General features: G+C 42.7%; 1 protein-coding gene across 4 annotated transcripts in view; it reads left to right on the top strand.

The window, feature by feature from the left end:
• Nucleotides 1-20,060, top strand: part of klhl29 (kelch like family member 29) — a 256,161-nt gene that overhangs the window by 193,902 nt on the left and 42,199 nt on the right. For all 4 annotated transcript variants that reach the window (XM_080882500.1, XM_080882501.1, XM_080882503.1 and 1 more), the window contains 2 exons: nucleotides 11,389-11,571; nucleotides 15,389-15,569. In XM_080882500.1, the coding sequence (XP_080738626.1) occupies nucleotides 11,389-11,571; nucleotides 15,389-15,569 (364 nt within the window). The remainder of the gene's footprint in view (nucleotides 1-11,388; nucleotides 11,572-15,388; nucleotides 15,570-20,060) is intronic.

Genomic DNA, 20,060 nt, shown 5'->3' with positions numbered 1-20,060 from the left:
ACTTCATCATCTGTAATCAAGCGTTCATGTATCTAAAGCTAGAAAAGTGCAACTGTAGACACATTTGCGACTGTGAGTGTCGCAGGTTTAGCTTTTTTTGTCACCCTTAATGCCAGAAAAAAAGGAGGTTGTAATTATAGATTACATACTTTTAAAGTAAGAAAAAGCTCACAGCAAATTGTTACTGACCGTTTTTACATTCCTGCGACATAAGGCCAGCCAGAAAATGCTGCGCTAGTGGTGGCGGTCTAAAATGGGTGGATTTTATTAGATCAGCAAGCACAAATAGTGCGACTTGCATCCACAGTTTAGAGACAATAAAAGCAGGCTGTTGTGCGAGGTCCTAAAGGCCCGTAGGCGTGACATTCATCTACTCGTTCACACCTCCGCCAGCCAGGAGATCCTTGGAGAGTAGTCGTAGCGTGCCACCACTGCAAAGAAAGGAGAACAACACTCACAGCTTGTAAAGAGAGCATAGAAGATCATCAGATAACTTTCTTCTGAAGTCTGCCACCTACTGCTTTTGGCTCGGGTCTGATAAACCACTCCGCATCGCTGATCCCCCTCCGGTGCTTCCTCATCACTGCTGACAGCAGTTCTTTTTGGTGGAATAATTGAATTTATTTGTCATCTTTCTGTGTGGATGCACAGCCTCAATGCTAACCATTGGGCAAAAGTGATGGCGACTGGGAGGCTGTCAGCAGTTTGGAAAGACAATTGTGTGCTTTGCTGGGTCCTTTTTTTTATGTCAGGACTTTGTTGATTGTTGTCCTGCTCTGTAATTATTCAGCATGGTTTGTCTTATAGAGCCAATGCAGCATGAGATTACTCTGCCTCACCTCTCAAACCGGAAACGCGGGATTCAGGAGAATGTGCCAGAAATGTCTTAATCGCTCTCTGCGAAGAGTGCCCTTCAGCAGATTCCTCTTCCGATTTTATTTCTGGAGTCTGAGATTGGTATTTTGGGAGGGGGAGAGGGAGAGCGAGGGAGGGAGAAGGAGACAGAACAAGTAAGCAAAGAAGAGAGAAACTTAGATGCAGCTATGCACTGGAGAATTGGGAGTATGAGTTTTTTGATATTCTTTGGGCTTATCAGTGAAAATCTCAGCAAACACAACTGTCCCGGCTCATAAATGTAACATGGAGGCAGTAAATCCAGAAGAGATAACCACTGGTCCGAGTGTCTGCGGGGGCTGCAGCCAAAATTAAGGTTCCCTCCACTTGTCCTTTTGACTTGTGACTGCTGCCAGCCCGAGCTCCCAGGGAGGGAAAGGGCAAGGGAGGAGGGGAACGAGTGAACGATTGCTTCCCCAGCCGCTGCCAGAAACCTTGACTCATCCTGTTCCTGAGCCGCAGTTCATGCTCACGAGCAAAGTGAACAGCATTTACAGAAGCACGGATCAGTCTCAGCATCATTCATGCCACATCTGGTACTCTGACCTGCTGTACCTGCTGCGAGGCTGGAAGTATGCATCAGCCTCATCCAATATTCAACAGGAGGGATGGGGTGAGCCTGCTTTGGGCTCTGTCGTCGCGTGTGCTGACGGTGCAGATTGAGGCATTTGGATGGAAAGTTCATCGAATCATCAGCCCAGAAGGTTTAGATCCACTATATGTTGAATTCTAAAGGAACTGACATGTTTTTCTTTTATTGGGAAAATTTGGACAAAACAAAGTTTAAAAAATAAGATATGATCCTCATTTATGCTCACTCCTCAGCGCCTCAGTGCCTTCCTACCACTCCCCTACAGCATCAACAGTGTGCAGCGCTTGCTAAAAAGCAAAGAAACCTAAAAAGTTTCATCCCAAACATGAGCAACATTTATTACGGTGCTATTTTGCTCGATGTCTAGGATCTTCACTCGCTTCCACCTGTGCGTTGTAAGCACGGGCAAAAAGATGCTAACTACAGTTCACTTAGTAGTCACCGGTATCATTAATAGAAAAGATCATTTTAATATTATAAATGATTTCTATTGTACACACAGAAACCAGTTTTTGTACATGTGAAGCTCTCATTGCCCATTCCTCTAGCAGTGTAGCTAGCTCGGTCTGTGGAAGGGGATTTCGAGGTGAACTGAGCCTCTAAGTGTTGTTCGAGGACACTTAAACCCTTCACGACGTTTGTTTTTCCCTTCTAAGGAGACCAGCCATCACTGCAGATTTTCAGTCAACAGATGCCCAGCAGACAATAAAATGCACACACACTGCATGAACGCAAGCACACAAGATCCATTTCAAGCACGCTCACTGCACCCTCCCTGGACTTTCCTTTGGAGCCCTTTGGCCCTCTGATCCTCACCGTAGCAAATTAACACCCCGGGAGAGAAATTATGGGATTCGGAGGGGGAAAAATGCTAAAGAGAGAGAATGGAGAGAAGCGGCTCAGATAAGAGAAGACTGCTCTGCGGCTGTCAGTGGGACTGTGATACCCAATGAGAAAAAGTCTTCATCCTCATAGTTTTCTGCACTTAAACTCTATATGAATGTATATTATTTACACATGTATATATCTATGCACGCTTTTGTAAAAAACAAAACAAAAAAACAACAAAAAAACAGATTTTCCCTGTTTTGTTTTGTTTGTTTGTTTTTTTTGTCACACTAGACGAGATGGTTGTCGTTTGTGTAGTCTTATGATTTATGTCTGGCTGCAAAGCAGATAGGTTTTAGAGGGAGAGACTTATGGAAAATAGAGCTTAAATTGACATAATCTTACAGTCTGAACAGTTATTTGAGCAATGTTCTCATTTATAAATTATATGGTTTTCATACTTTACACCTCCTCTACTAAGCATTAAGGAGAAAATGTACAGTTAATATAAAAAAGAGAACGTGGAGAAGTGCTTTAAATCAATTTTCAGAGCAGATCGTGTATATAAATATATATAAATAGAATGTTTGATAGTGTAATTTACTGAAGATGTGTTGTGTACAGTAATAAATCTCTTCAAGCTGAATTGAGTGCACTTAATGACCAGATCAGTAGCTTTCGGCAATAGCGCCCCACACTGGTGGGTGAAAGTGTTAAGACTACTCAACTACAGTAAGTAACTATTTATGAAGGACATCAAAGTCCACAACAATTACTATGTTGCAATCATGCATCACTCCAACTAGTCGATGCAGATGGCTCCGCCCCTCCCTGAGCCTTGCTCCGTCTGAGGTTTCTTCCTGTTAAAAGGGAGTTTTTCTCTCCCACTGTCGCCAAGTGCTCGCTCATAGGGGATGCTTGGGGTTTTCAATTCAATTCAATTCAATTTTATTTATATAGCGCCAAATCACAACAAAAGTCGCCTCAAGGCACTTCATAGATACAGAGAAAAACCCAACAATCATATGACCCCCTATGAGCAAGCACTTTGGCGACAGTGGGAAGGAAAAACTCCTTTTTAACAGGAAGAAACCTCCAGCAGAACCAGGCTCAGGGAGGGGCGGGGCCATCTGCTGCGACCGGTTGGGGTGAGAGAAGGAAGACATGAGAGAAGGATTAGATAAGATAAGATACCTTTATTAGTCCCACTAGTGGGAAATTTCATGTTTCATGCCGACCAATTGTAGGAGTTTACCTTACAGTGTAAAGCAAGTTGAGGTGAATGCTGTTTTGGTTTGGCACCATTAATAAAACTAAATTGCAATGAATTTCAGCAGAGCGATTCCCCAAAAATTAGTAGTCGAACATTTGGCATGGCTCTGCTTGGTGAGCCATGTGTCCTTAAAAACTATGAGACAGCTGGAAAAGTGCGTTACAAAAGAAATGATGACAGGCCTTAAAAATAAAAGAACTATATCTGAAAGTCACGTACTTAAGAAATAAGAAAAATATCCATCAAAGACCTGAGAGATCCATCTGGAAGTTCAGTTGATCCACCTACAGTTCACTAAAGCCTCATCAGAAATCACTTTGGAGGGGTGGCTGTCAAAAAGGGTTCTTTAGGAAGGGAAACGGGGAGAAAAGATGGGCATGCCAAATTACACAAGAACTGGACTGAAAATCAGTAGCTAATTGGACTTGCCTGAAGTATGTTATAATATGCTCTGATTGGTGGTTAAGCTGTCAGGCAGCGAATGACAGCCCGAACATTCAAAGAGTTTGCACTGGAGCTGAATGAGTTCAATGTGGACTACCTGCTGGTAGCCTAAATAAGTTTTTTTAAAACACAAAAAAGTATAAAAATTGATCTTAGAGCTCAAGTCAGAAGCACAATGCTGCTTTTCCAATCAACAGGCCAAACTGTTAAATTATCAAAGTTACTGAAAGGAAAAGAAGCAAAATTCACACATTTAAAAATCTGCAACCGTGAAACTTTAGTTAGTCGCACCATATCGTAGCTCTACTTCTGAGGAACGTAATACAAAAATACCTTAAGAAGCTGTATATGTTTTGCATGTAAAAGAAACTTGCATAGATAATGTTTCAAATGTAGGTATTGCTCAAGGATAAGATAAACTGGGCGTCACAGTTCACAGTTTCAAATGGTTATTTATTTACAAGCTATAAATTGGATGTCAGTAAGAGTCAAGCGAGCGAACATCTGGATGTATCCATGGTGAACGTTGGGTGGGACTCGGAGGGTGGTCCATTCACCTTGTCTGTCTGAGAGGTCAGGCAAGTGTAATAAATCATCCAGGTGACCCACTCTAGTACTAGTACCTGAACTTCAAAGCTGAGATTTGTTTCTTCGGTGCTGTACTGTAGTACACACTGGTAATTAGATATTGAGAGTACAGCTTGTCTGGATTGTATTGAAACTAAAGTCTCAAGTTCCACTCTGTTGAGTTACTTCTATCCCCCTTGTTTTTGTCTCTGTGACTCAACCCAGCCGAACCTCCAATGCCCCTGTGGCCCTTCTGCTGCAAAGTATGCCTGGTTAAAGCAAGGTCATAAAAGGCTGCGAAAGGTAAAAAGTGCACAAGGCAAAAGAGCAGGAAGCATTGAAGGAAGATGAAATGGCGAATACGTTGGAAGGTAGAGCAAAGACTCTTGGGGTTTAAGAGAAAAAGAACGGAAGAGAAAGAAAGCAGGAGAGAGGGCAAAGTCTCCCGTAGGTTGAGAGAATGAGAGAGATGTTTGCCACGGGGTTAAAAAACAGCAGAGAAAGAAGGAAAGGCAGGTCGCAGCACGAGGCAGAGACCAAGGAGACCAATAAAAAGGTGATATAAGACCCATTGTGCATGCAGGGAAAGAGAAAAAAAACAGTCTTCTCATTCTATCTTTATCTTCATATCAGCCTTGCTGACTATACATCTGTGTACAAGTGTGTGTGTGTGTTTGCATCCACATCGAGAATCCAGCATGGGGTAAAGCATGGGCCGTGTGCTCCCGTCAAAGATGGGTTTCATTTAGTTGAATTGGGTGGAAGTGATGCACAGAAACATTCAGGTGTGTGTGTGTGTGTGTGTGGGTGTGGGTGTGGTCACATCATACTACGTGGGTGGGCTTCAATTTGAGAATCAGCTCTTACACAAGCCTGCCCGTCCCTCAGACTACATCCTTTTCTGGAGCTTTTTGTATTGCCACACAATACGCCTCCTCCCGTCACCTTGTTTTTCCTCTTTATGCTCGCTCTCTGCCATGCTGCTAAACTCATCCACCGTCTGTGTTTCTAATGCCAAACAGATGTAACTGATATTTTTCTCTGATGGGCAAAAATCTCTGTCTAGCTGATGAACATTAGCTCCATTTAAGAGGGACTTAGCTTCTGCTAATGTACTAATAAATGGTAGATGTAGCTATCATGATGTCACCTATTGGTTTCCAGTTCTGAAGCCTCAAGATGAGCTTTTCCACTGTCTTAGTGAAACTGCATGGTCATTGGTTGAAAGCCCTGGCATACCCACCCTGCTGGTCAGTTCGCATGCCACCGGTAATGTTATCACACAGCCACATATATGTATGCTCGCCATTTCAGTGCAAGGGCAAGACGGTGGTTAGCATTGTTGCCTCACAGCAAGCAGTGTTCCTCCCACAGCCAACATGCATTGCTGGGGTTAGGTTCATTGGTAATTCTAAATTACCCTTGTGAATGTGAGTCCGTATCTCTGTGGGTATCTGTGTCAGAATGGAGTACCCTGCAAACGAATACATTTGAAGACGGTGCTTTCGCGTGGCAATGTGGACAGCGAAAACGGAGACTTTTCGAAAATGATGGCGCATTTTAGTCATGTGATGCAGTCATGTGACCAATTAAACTAAGATAGCGGAGGGCATTATACAGCAGTTGTTTTGTTTGCTCTCAATTTAAAGATTAATAGCAGTCTGTACATGCTCCTGATAGCTTTTCTTTAAATTCTTTCATTCTCACTCACTGTTGCAACTTTGTACTTCTGTGTTTTCGCAGCAACAACTCCACCTCATTGTCAGTCCATTTAAAAAACTCGGTGCTTTTCCTCGACATTTTGCCCCGACGTTTCAATGAGCTGGAAAGTAAATAAACGGCAGACAGAAATGAGGCAGATCGAATCTTCTTGCGTTTGGCGCATGCGCAGTACTGGAACGTAAGCGTTTTCGACCGTTTCAAGGTGGACGCACAACTCTGTGAAAACGACTGAACGCCGTTTTCAAATCTATCCGGGCTAGTGTGGACGTAGCCTGAGGATAAGCAGAAGAGAATGGACGGGTGGCATCACAGTGCAGATAGCAGCTAGAGAAAGTGGACATGGCGTCAATTTAGCGTCAGCTTTGTCGTATGGTGCTGTTCACCAGGTACAGCGTGGCGGGTATAAAGGGGCCCTAACAACTTATGATGACAGATCATTAGCCATACAAAATAGTGAAGATAATCCTTCATTTTAAAACAAGGTATGACCAAGATTTACAAAACAGTCCTTATTTTTAAGATTTGCATAAACCATAAACTCAGCAGAAACACGTTTGCAGTCAGACCTCCCCGTGCACGGATGATCTGATATCCTCGTGTTGGTGTTGTTCCCAGACCATCATGAAAATGTTGTTCCAGGTTCAACATTGCAAGTGACCAATCACATTGTTGTGACGTTATTCTTTTGCGCGCCAAGCCATTCGTGCATTTATGAAATTCCAATGTTGCAAGGACAATATCAATTCTGCTTACTGTTTATTAAAGGGTTAGCGTTAGGGTCCGTTGATCGGCGGACAGAGGGGGTTTCACGCAGCTTTAGTACAGTTTTTTGTTTTACGCCGGTTTTTCCCGAAGTTGCAAAAGTATGACGTCACAACATTCTGATTGGTCACTTGCAATGTTGATCCTGGAACAACACCAACACGAGGATATCAGATCAACCCCCCGTGCACTTCTATGGGACCAGAAGTCTTTCTGCAAAAACAGACTTCAGATAGAAACCAGGTTTTAAGGAATTCCCGTGTTGGCTGAGGTTTTACGACCTGGAAGCTTCCATGTTTTATAACTGCCATGGCGTTACTTAGCCAAGCAAACATTGTTATGATGATGTAGGAACACCAACATAGCTAAATGAATCAACATGTTTCTCTGTGTATCCTGAATAAGCGACCTTTAGTAAAAATGCAACTATAGCAGCTCAGAGTGAAGTCCAGATCGGGCTGTCATTGGTAGTTTGCATCACTGCTACTACTGATAAACCACCAAACTAGCAGGTCTGAACACTGAAGCCAGTGTGGGTCACTGTGTATCTCTATTTCTTGTTCATGGCCACCTGAGGACACTTTGGTTTCCATAAGCAGTCGGATTGTAAAGACGGTGACCTCAGTGAGCGCTTTCATAATGAAAAAAGACTAAAAGGACTCTCTGTACCGCTTTCCCTCTGCCATTATGCTCTCTCTCTACAGCCTACGTGCGTCTGCTCACCTGACACACGGCCTCACATTGATAGCATTGCTGTCAGTATTTGGATAGAGCCGTCCATCCCAGTTTAAACTCTTGTGCACGACTACTTTTGACATAATAGATCTACCTCACCATGTTCTTGGTCCCCACTGGAACCAAAAACAGGATCTGCAACCACATTTAAAAACCTCTCCTAACCATCCCTGTTCTCAAGAGGACTTCCCAAACCAAACTGATCTGATTTAGGTCCAAACCAGATGCAGCTGATATTGTCACTTGTGTTATTTGACAGATAAGAGGACAGAACGTCCAATCAATTAAACACACTCACAAATAAAGCAGTTTGTTACTCAAACCTTGAGTTAAGCTGATGTTTTTATTTCCTTAAATACAGTCAGATGGAAAGTATACCAACAATGCAACAAAAGGTCAGTAACTATCAGGAGGAGGAGGCATTTTCTCCCCCAGCAGTCACGGGTATAAACTCTGTCAAGGAAAAAAAAGGAGAGCTGTCAGAACTTGGTTATCCCTTCATCCCCAACCGCTCGTCTCTATCCTTCGATTCTCCATCCCTTCATCCCTCCACCTAACTGGTATCAAACCTCACACTGACTGACAGCCATCCCTGTGAGGCTTCATTGTCTGAGAAAAAACGAAAACACACACAGACGCGCGCACGCACCAGCCATCTGAGCCGATGCCACGACTCCCCGTCAGCGGTTGCCGTACTCGTGTTTCGTTGCGTTCTGACAGGCCGGCGTCGGCTTATGCGGGCTTGAGAATGCGTTCGGGGCTTCAGAGGTCAGAGGTGCGCCGCAGCGTCAGCGCCCAGATGTGTACTCTCCCTGACGTGTCTGGCCAAGCAGAAAGCTACCAGGAACAACCCTGCGCATGTGCACTAGATGATAATAAAGACCCGAGGTGCGCATCCACTTAGGCACGTTGACTCGGCACGTGGAATCATTTGTTTGTCTTATTAAAGTTGAGCTCGATCGTCATATTTTAGAATTCCAGCTGCAAAAACATACCCGTGATATCAGGAAATTCAGTTTAATACATCGTCCGCGTTGTCTTAAGATGCAATTAAATGGAATATGTCTTCCTGAACAATACAAACCTACGTAGATTTTAAAAGAGCCCTTTAAACTGTGCAACACTGATTGATGTGCACACACAAGAAAGAAAATCCCAAATTGGCTCAGGCATAGACACAGAAACTTTGCCAAGTTAATTAAGATAAGATAAGATAAGATAACCTTTATTAGTCCCACACGTGGGAAATTTGTTTTGTCACAGCAGGAAGTGGACAGTGCAAAAGTTATGACGCAAAAATTAGAATACAATAAGAATAAATACAGTACACAGCTGTACAGAATAGAATAAAATAATATACTATATACAGTAGAATAAAATAGAATAAAAATATACAATAAGATAAAAATAGAATACGAATGCTATATACAACTGAGTAAAAATACAACGATGCCAGAAAAGATTATTGCACTTAGTGTTATTGCACATGTGTGGATGTGTGTGTTTGTTCAGTTAAAGTCTTTGTTGTGGAGTCTGTGGAGCCAGTCAATATCAACAAAAGTGAAACAGCTAATAAGATGAAGGAAAAGGGGGATGAAAAGAGATGAAAAATTCAATCCTATAAAGGCGAGGAAAAGAGTCGCACGTTTACAGTCCAGTAAAGTTGCAAAATAACACGTGATCAAGAGAAATGGAGTACAAGCATGTAGAGTAATAGCAACAAACTCATCACGGGGAAGAACTAACAGAATAGTGTCAGTATAATTAATCTGTGAGTGTGTGAAGGTTGGAGTCTCATGAGTGGGAAGACAAAGACTTTTATTTTTGTTTGGTTTGCTTTTGTTTTGCTTTTTTGGCAAAGAACCGCCGCTGTAACCGTGACTGTCCTATAAAATTGCACGCTCATTTACTAGCTGATTGCCCAGGGTCTGTTGGAGGTCTCGGGCCGATTGAGGCTTGAAGTGCAACGGGAACAAGTTCAAGACTAAATCTTTTTTTTTTTAAACTGCACTTCAAGTTTGCAAATCTTTAAAACACATCCAGAGCGGGCGGCAGCGTGCAAAACTCTTACGTCTTCTGCACAATGCCAAAACCTTCATCTCTGCGGTGACACTTTCACAATTTCTTCTCGAGCCATCGCTTTCTTTCGCATCCCACGCGGAGGAGCACATTCTTAAAAACCTCACTGGAGGAGAGCCAGCCGGCTTTAAGCTGTCCACTAAGTCTAAGCTGTATGTCCACGATATGTCTGAGGCAGCGCTTACTGGCTCTGTCTGTTTGCTCAGCTTCAGCAAAGCCCATTGTAGTTTTTGTATCTCCCCGTCTTTTACCCTTGTTCCCCTTCCAAGAGAAAAGCCCTCTGTTTTTACCAGCATTGAAAGACAAGTGAATTTTAAGAAGAAATAAAAAGGGAAAAGAAACGATAAGGGGATAATTTTAACAGGAAGAAGCAGAAGGAAAAGACGGCCGCCTGAGGATGTGCCCTGTCGGGAGAGTGCACGCGAGGAAGAGTATCGATCCAAGCAGGTGAACCAGGGGTTCGCCCTGGTTTGGAGTGTATGAAGATTAGCTCTCCTGCCTCCACCTTTCCCCCCCTTTTCCTCCATATTTCTCTCTCCTCTCGCACAGTCTCTATTCCTCCTCATCATCCTCCTCTCCCTCCCTGGCTCGCCTCCCTCTGCCCACCTGCCTGCCTGCTGCTTACAAACACAGCTCATTTCTGTCTGTCGGCTCGTCGTCTTGCCTGCTCTCTGGAACCTGCTGCTGCTGCCGCCGCCGAAGACTGAGAGGACCTGAGACACGCATGTGGCAGCCTGCCAACCTGTTTGTGTGTTTTGGATCACTGGTGTCTTTATCCACCATCTCTGTGTGTGCGTGTGGATGCCTGAGAGCAGAGATCCGGTGAGCTCTTACAGGGATAATCATTGAACGTGTTTCAAGTATCTTCTTAATCACACGAGCCCCGCCTTGACATACAAATGTACACAAATTGATTTTCCTATTCAATATGCAGTTCTCTTATGGCATGCCAAAGTGGTGCGCGTTTCACTACGAGTGCATGTGTGTGTGTGTGTGTGTTTGGGCAAATCTATAGGCAAGCGCCTGTAGTACACGTGGGAAGGAAGAATTTGAGAGCTGGGAGGCAACTAAACGAATGGCAGCACCATCAGTCTTGGTAATTGAGTTAAATTTCAACATTTAAATCAGCAGTTTCCTGCGACCAAGAGGAAACTTTCCTGCTTTGCATTTTCTTTTGTTTTCCGACAAACGTATTGACTCAGAACAAGAAACTTTTTATTTCTATCACCTCTCAGTATTCATGTGAAAAATACTTTTTTTTAAGCAGGCAATGCGTATACTTTATCTGTACTTAAAAGCCAGACAGCACGCCACAAAACATGTCTGCTGGTTACCGCTGCACTGAGAGCTTCACAAAGAGCCTTTGGTTCAGTCTTGGCCTCTATTTACTGGTGGAAACCTTTCCTGATGACCTGTTCTCTCCCACCTCTTTCCCTCCTTTATCCACCGCAATCATCCTCCTCCATCCTCCTCCTGCTTCTTTGTCCTCTAGGTGTAGCGGAGGTGATAGTTCTCGTGGGAGGGCGTCAGGCTATCGGGATGAACCAGCGCTCTCTGACAGCAGTCACCTGTTTTAACCCCCAGAACAGTAAGTGGTACCCACTGGCCAGCCTGCCCTTCTACGACCGCGAGTTCTTCAGTGTCATCTCGGCGGGAGACAACATCTACCTGTCAGGTGAGCTAAATTGTCCACTCCAGCTGTATAACTGTGGCGTTGCTGTCACAGACATTCAGTGGTGTGGGGCCGGAGATGGAAAAATGATAGAGGGACTTAATAACAGGGCAGTTTTGAAAGGGTAATCCTTAAATGTGTAAATAAACTAAACTGTTAAACGTCTAAGTAAAGTAAACTTTTTTTCCCATGAGAGTGTTTTGGGATTACTCGTGTACTTTACAGCCAGGTTTGGCTCTGAAATACTCCCTTGAAATTTAGCCCAATCACTTCTGGTTGACACAGGATGATTCACAGGTTAAATTAACAGGTCAGGTTTTAGTTCAAAACTGAATTTATGACCTTAATGGAACACACTCAGCTACTTTTCTTCTATTTATTAATTTTTTTGGCCTTTGACAATAAAAAAATTACTAAGCGTGAATTAAATTCTATCATTGTGAGCATGTTTAGCTCAAATAACTATAGACTCTCATCATCCCACAGCCAGTTCCTCTCGTGATTTATTGTGTGGAACAATATTGATTATTGTCAAACCCAGGTAAGGGCAGACTTAATGGATTTTTTTTTTGGAGGGGGGGGGGTGTCATTTACATCATCTGTTGAGACGTGCTTTAGTGCCATTAACTGCAACGAGCTGTAATAACAAAAAAAAATCCCACCTCAAGTTCAGTTTCAGAGTTCATTTTCCATCTCAGCAAACGCAGTGGTCAAATCAACTTCAGCATGCATACTTCAACTTTTTAATCAGCACAGACGAGCAACAAGGCAAATTGCTGAAGTAGACCGTATAGTGCTATATAAGCTGCAGGGTAGCGGCTTAATGGACCTCGAGGCGAGATTAGAATTCGCATATAAACTCGAGCGGTTTTGTTTCTTGGTTTTTATGACGCAGCCTGTAGCTGTATAAATGCTTATGAGCACATTACGGCGTCAGGTTAGGAAAGACGGTCACGAAGTTGTCTTCAAAGTTGACATTTGTGACCTCTTTTTATTATAGATGTTTTTCCTCTGTGGCTACTTTGATTTGGCCGAGTGAATCTACCCAGGCCGCTGGTCTCTTCTCTGACCTTTTATGAAACAGTTCAAGAGTTTTAAAAGGGGGCCAACCTCAAAGCTTAGTCACATGTTGCTCGGCCCTGTGCTGCAGACAGCTCAAATGTCTTTTTAGAGGAGTCGTTTTTATATAAAATGGTTTTGGGTTTTTTTTTAATAGACCTTTTTCCTCTCTGTCTTGCTCTGTAGTTGCTGCAGCGTTCTGCACTTTGTTTTGCTCCATAGTGGCACACTGTGCGCTCTGCTACTCCCACAATGAGACACGTTTAGGTTGCTTCTCTACCAGCAGACTGAATTTCTGCCTCCATGGTTCATTTGTGCGAGATTCTCACACGGTACTCAGACCTTCATATTACACAGTGGAAATGTAACGGGATTTTCTTTTTCCTGCATGCACCTTTTCCTCTCCCTCTTTTCATATAAATGTAAATGTGTTTTTGGGCATTGGAACAGGTCTGCATGTATCCTCTGGGAGTCAGACAGCCAGTGGGGAAATCAGGGTTTTTCTAGCCAGCCAATCAACAGGCTCCGGCCTGTAACCGTCCTCGCACTCTGAGCAGGGTCACTGAATCACGGCTGGTGTCACATGTCAAATAACACAGCTAAGAGAGCTGCTCTGAAGACGGCTCAAACAAGTACAGTTTTCTTGGCTGGCTGGATGACTCAGCAGCAAACAACTTTCTGACGGTTCAAGTTGTCCAAGTCTGCCACTGTTCCTCTTGGGGACTGGTGGGGTGGGCGGGTGGGGGGAACTTCTATATGTACTTTAAGAGTGACTTTTATTAAATATAAAGGGCTAAAAATCAAATTCAGAAATAGTTCTTTAATCTAAAATTATTTCATTTCTATTTCTAATCTAATAGGCGCAGGTGCTGTGCAGGTAAAGGAGCCCCTGTTTGTGCTTTCATCACATCTCATTGATGTTGAATCGCACGAGGAAACACAGTCATTCTCATTTTCCAGCTTTTGTGACACAACTTTTTCTTTGTGTTTGAGTTGTGAAGTTTGAAATAAAGGATTTGGTGGGAAAGGAGACTGAAAACTTTTCTATGGCACTTTCGGAAAGTTACAAAGTGTTAAAAAATAACAAAAAAAATACATGTAATAGAAGTAAAAAGAAACCACTATATTAGATATAAACTCAATTTCATTAAATTCGTTTAGATAGCACCCAATCAACACAACAGTTGCCTCACGGCGGTTATTTTGTAAAATCAGATGACTCTATGTGAGCAAGCACTTGGTGACAGCAGGAAGGAAAAACTCCCTTTTGACAGGAAGAAACCTCTGGCAGAACTGCAGTCATCTGCCATGACCAGTTGGGGGTGTGTTTGATGTAAAAGACGTTGGATAAATACAGGCAATTGTGTAATAAAAATAAGAAATGCAATAAAAGTAAGTATTAGCAAAAGATTGAGAAGAGGATACAGAGTTTATCTGGCTCACATCTCTAGGCAGTAAAGTCCACACTTTGAGGGTCACAGGGCAGCAGAGGTAAAAAGTCGAGGTGTGGATCTCTAGCAGCGGACGGTCTCGTAGGGAGTCGACAGATTGCAGATATAGGCAGGAGCCGGAGCACTGAAGGCTTTTTGAACATGCAGTAAAACCTTAAAATCAATTCTGAAACCCCAGGGTAACCACTGAAGAGAGGATTTCTGTGAGGTGGTTGCTTCGCTTACTGTGTGTTGAAAATCTTGGCAGCAGCATTTTGTAACAGCTGCATTATTTAAATGTTTCACGTGCCGATACCAGAGTAAAGTGCATTGCAGAAGTCAAGTGTAGACGAGAGAGAAGCATGGGTGACCTTTTCTAAGTATGCAAGGAAGGAATAACCCGATCTTGGTCAGCTGTCTCGGTTGGCCAAAGCAGCACTAACTTTCCGTCACCTGACCGCTTAGACAATAACACAGTCATAAATAACACCTCGGTTGTGGAGCTCTTTTTGAACATTATTAGATGAGGGACTCAGACTAGCGGAGAGATTATTAAGTGCTACAAGTGTTGGGGACTTCAGGGGGCATTTGCAATTACCTCTAATTTGGAGTCGTGAGCAGGAAATTTTTGGACATCCAGTTTTTAATTTAAGCAAAGTAGGACGTGATGCATCAACGGCGCCGAGCTTTACTGGGACATACATGTGGGTGTCTGATTTCTCAGGGTTACCATCTGGAAAGCATGAGTACAGTAAATAAACCGCTGGGGAACTTCATAGAAATAGAGTTCAAGAGATGGGAGGCACCTTAAAGCACGGCACAGGAGAGCCAGGCCAAGAGATGAGAAATGTCGTGAAATCAGGGGTGAATCACTTATGCAACACAGTTCTTCAGGCTGCTGATTAAATACCGGTCCGCTGAGCCAAGGTCAAAGAGAAGATCGATGGTTATTTACTTCTTTGTTGAACACAATTGCGATGAAGCCGGTAGTAAGAGGAAATCTGACTATCACATTCTCTTAGCGTTAATAAACATGACAATAATGATGGATGCGTGGATGATTTTGATAGTGATGAAATCATTCAGCACCTTCTCACTTTGTTGAAGCACCTGACAGGTCTGGTTTTAACCAGTCATTAATCTTCAGCCCTATAATTGCCACAGCAGTAGTTCCACAAACCCCAGCAGCGACTAAAATACACCAAAGCAGAAGATTTAGCCCATTTTTGCTACGACAGAGGAAAACTGAAGGAGGCGTGTTTGTTTTTCTTTCAGATCTCTTGATCGCCCTGCTTATCAACTCTAATAAACCTTTTTTTTGTGCATTGCAGGTGGCACAGAGTCAGGTGTGATGGTGGCTGATGTGTGGTGCTACATGTCTCTTTTGGACAACTGGAATCTGGTGTCCCGGATGACCGTGGCTCGCTGTCGGCACAACAGCCTGGTGTACGACGGCAAGCTGTACACGATCGGCGGACTGGGCGTATCGGGGAACCTGGACCACGTGGAGAGGTAAAAGTCACGCAAAGCACCTCTGTCGTGGCTGCCGCGTCAGAGCTTGATCAGCGCGGTCAGTAGGGGGATGCTGAGCAGTACAGTTCGAGCAAATAAATATTCACACTGCACAGCAAAACATGGCAGATGGTGTGGCATGCAGTAGTGCGGTGCAGCATATTGCAAAAGGGGTTAGACAGGTTTCTTAGCATTTTTTTTCTTAGAGTAAAAAGGTGCAAAGGAGTGAATCTGGGCCGGGGAATATTAAAATGGTCACAGCTGTGAGTGGTGTCCCGGAGCAGCACTCGTGTTTGTGAGCGGCGCACGAGTGAGACGATTTGCTTTCTGAGATCAGAGCGGCACAATGCGTCTGATTCCATCCACGTCGGCATCGGCACATTAGCGAGACTTTATCTGGAGGTCGTACTTTGTGGCCTGTTCAGCTGGGTCTTCTTTTATGGAAAGTCTTCAGCATGAAACCAGAAATAGGCGACGTCGTCAAGGAGTATAATGAATCCCTAGTGGCACGGAACGTGTGCAGACGTTATCCAGATTTAATAGTTTGATTGATCTCATTTTGATTTTTTTTTAACACTGCTCCCTATTTCTTAGTTTACCCTCTAACCTGGGCTGATGAGCGTGTTACAAAGCGGGGAGAAGAGGAGGGTTGCCTCCCTTGCTCGACAGAGCAAGATTAACCAAAGCAATCAAAAGAACATTACTGAGTATATTAGAGCAGGCCGCTGTCGCTCATTACCTAGCAGCTCAATTGATCTCCGAAGCTTCTCGCAATGCACAACAGTCCTCCAAATGAAACAGCCTAATTTGATATTTCCCCATAATGCTGCCATACAGTGTCGTTATGACAGGGGGGAGATGGAATATTTGCCCCGTAATGGAAACGCATTTGATTCCTCCGTCTCTGAGCTGCTTAATTTGAGAGCTGCCGATGCATCTAGGGCATTCGAGGCTCCAAAGAAATCACTGTTTCACAGTGCGATGTGCCCGTGCACGTTTCTCACTCTCTGCCCTGGTGTGTGTTTTTGTGCAATCATGAGAAGCTTCTGTGAGGCCCACAGCAACTGGACTCAATCATCAGCACCGTGAAACTTTAACCTACTTTGCCTCTCTCCAAGAACGACCAGAGGCCTCCTCTGCTTGTTGTTAGTGCTCCACTGTTGCGCTGTAGCAGACTGTGCAAGCTACAGAGAAATAACACACGAACACACTCACTACACAAAACCAAACAGAACAGCTGAAGTTTGAATAGTTAATATGGAAATGCACGGTTTGCGCGCTGAGGCGAGGCATTTGTAGCACGAGGTCAAGGTTGTTTTCTCTGGCCATGTCATATAAACGCCAGCAGGTCTCTGAAGCAATTGTCAAGGCAATCAACGGGCTTGTTTCTAAGCAACCCGGGTTTTAATTTTGTCTCCTTTTAAGACTGTTATGTGGAACGAGTAACAAAGTCACAAGGTCCAAGGGTTCACTATACTAGGGCCAGAATTCCTATGTTTATGTTTATGTGTTTAAAAAGGGTCAACATAAAGAACTACCTGTGGTAGCATGTGGAGGGAATATCAAAGACAGACTTGCCTGTGGTCGTCCCAGTAACCCTTGACCATGACAGCATTTTTTTGTTGTTTTTTTCGTCTTTTTTTTGTGTGTTTGTCTTATAACAAAAATGATCTTGAGCTGCACGAAGCGCTCTTGCACACTTTTCATTCATTCACATACAGCGGGGTATGCACCGTAAACAGGAAGCAGCTGGGTGCTTCGGGGAAAGACATGTTTCGACTGATAAGACCTGGCCAGGTAGCAAACAGGGTATCTGTTATCGTTGCCATAAGTCTTCTTTTCTGTCCTGTCTACGCTTCCACACTGCAAGCAGAGTTTCCAAAAACAGAGTTTTAGAATAAATTTAGAAGCTTTCCAAAAGAAGAAAAGGAAGACGATGTTTTCAGTGACCTGAAACTTCATTTGCATTTAGACAAAGGGCCAGAATGCATTAAAAGAGCTATTTTTAAAAGATACTTGCTTACAGTACTCGTAGAAAGTCTTAAACTGCCCCTTATTTCTTTACATTTTGCTTCCAGGAAGCCAGACTTTGTGGTCTTAAGCAACAGTACTCCAGGCTTTCTGACAGTCTTACTTTAATTTGTTTGTGTTTTAAAACAAATAATTAATAAATGGGAAAAGCATGTGTTACATATCAAAGTTCTTCCAGTCCATTATTCCTGCCAAAGTAAGGGGAAATATAACAATTACAGAATAATAAGTTAAAAAGAGTGCAGATCCTCAGGAGCTAATCACTGTCTCCAGCTTTTTGAGTGTGTTTCTTATATTCCTCTTGTTGTGGATGTTCCTGATGACATTTTTCCAAAAATGTTCCCTCTCACTTCACAAACTTGCTGGAGGATCACTATAAATACATTTCGCATATTCAATTCATATTTGCTCCCTGTCCTCAGAGGATGGCCGTCTTCCAGCTTCTGTTTTCTTCTTTTTCACTGCAGTATCTCCTCTGTGCCATTACACCTCAATCACCAGCCTTGTAGTTAGCTTTAGGTGTCTATGACCTCGTTGCCAGTTCATCAGTTGCCCTTTCTTCGGACACTTTTGTGGGTACACCTCACATGACCTGCCATTTTGAAGATGCTGTCACCCTGTCATCTAGCCATCTCTGGCCCTTGTTAAAGTACATTTTGTCCATTTTGTCAACTTGAAGAACTGACTGTTAACTTCATGGCTAACACTGTGTATCCCACCCATTTATACTTAGTTATTTACTGGTGGATGGTTTATGCTGCAGTGCATCTGTATATCTCTTATATTTTTAAAGTTTCAGCAGGGATTTTGTTTTGTTTTGTTTTAAACTATCTTAATGATTTCCAATCAAAATGCGCTATTTCTATAGTCGCTTAATTTTCCGATTGGGCGTGTTGACTTCTGGCAAATGTCTTTGTCGTCAGTGTTGTTGATTAAAAGGTTGATTAACCAACTGGCAGATATTTGCAGTGTGAGCTGCAGCTACATTTCTGAAGACTGGGACATGAAGCTATATTCACTGCAAAGCAATTACTGAAGAACAATAGAGGTAATATGAAGATTATAAGTAAAATAAATCAATAAATAAAATAATAATAATATTAATGATAATATTAATATTAATAATAGTTCATATGTCCTTGTAGATATCCAATTAATCCTTTAAAGCCGGTCGGAGCGGGCACGCTCCGTTTTGCGTAACTATTTTTAAATCCCGGTAGCACTGCAACCACGTAAGCTAGCACAATAATTTTTTTTGCATATGAAACCGGAGGAGTTGTACTTACATGTTATGCCATCAGCTTGTCCTCGGTCACAGTTTCCTTCCATATATAGCTTTGCAAAAATTGCATAAAAAGTACTTGCAGCAACAAAAACATAATATTCCAGAAACACGCTTTGCCGATCCGATCAGCTGTTCGTAACACTTCCTACGTCCATCAGCGTGAACTATCACATGTCCGCCATGTCCTGCCTGAAACCGGAAGTGACGTCATTTGGCGGAAATGTAGTTTTTTACCATCAGGGCCTTATGAGCCTATACTTGTGTTTTTAAAAGTTATGCTTAACTTTATGACTTTCTGTGTCGTTTCTGGGATGCTTAGGACTCATATTGCACTGCTGGAAATAGTTTATTTTGATGCATATGCTGTTTTTTTTGCAAATTTGCACTATAATATTTCTTTTCGTTTTTTTTTTTTTGCAGTATATAAAAATTGGTGTATTTCAAAAATAAAACTATGAAGACACTCAAAATAAATTTCCTGTGGTGGGAAACTAGTTTTTGTATTTACAGTTTTGAGGGATAAGCCTCTTAAATCTCTCTAACTAGAAATATATGTTAAAAAAACAAAAACGATTTTCAATTTTTTGGTAGTTTATTGCATGTTTTTGCAATTTATTTAATTACTATGCACTTAATGCAGACATATTATTAAAATTTGGGCTGTAATGGTTGTATTGATGTATATCAACTTGAAATGCTCCCAAAAATGGAACTACAGCATGTAAAAATATACTATAAGCTCTGGCGGACTTGGTTCTATGGTAGGTCTTAAAGGGTTAAAAGAGTGAGTGGTGATACAGCTAACTCGTCCATAAGCATGAGTGTTCATATTTAAGCCACATTATAAACACCTTTCAGCAATTTTCCTGTCACTTAGAGAAAACCCTGCTTTAAATAGTCTGAGCTGTAAGACCTGTTCAGGAACCACATATCACTTCTGAGTATAATTTGTCTTTAGTGGAAAGTGAAGTAATGAAGGAATAATGTGATAACAAAGACATTTTAATTAGTCGCTTTGTCATGCACTACTAAAACTACATCACTGAGTCTCACTGTCAGCTGATTAATTTCACTTATTAACAACAACTTCACAAAAACCCCTGTATCCCGCCTGAAGCTAGACCTCACGGCTGTGCTGGAGAACTTAAAAAGCAACATGATTTACAGTCATGTGA

Source organism: Rhamphochromis sp. 'chilingali' (assembly GCF_963969265.1).
Source record: "Rhamphochromis sp. 'chilingali' genome assembly, chromosome: 5".
Classification (NCBI taxonomy): domain Eukaryota; kingdom Metazoa; phylum Chordata; class Actinopteri; order Cichliformes; family Cichlidae; genus Rhamphochromis; species Rhamphochromis sp. 'chilingali'.
This window is presented reverse-complemented; position numbering and strand designations above follow the sequence as displayed.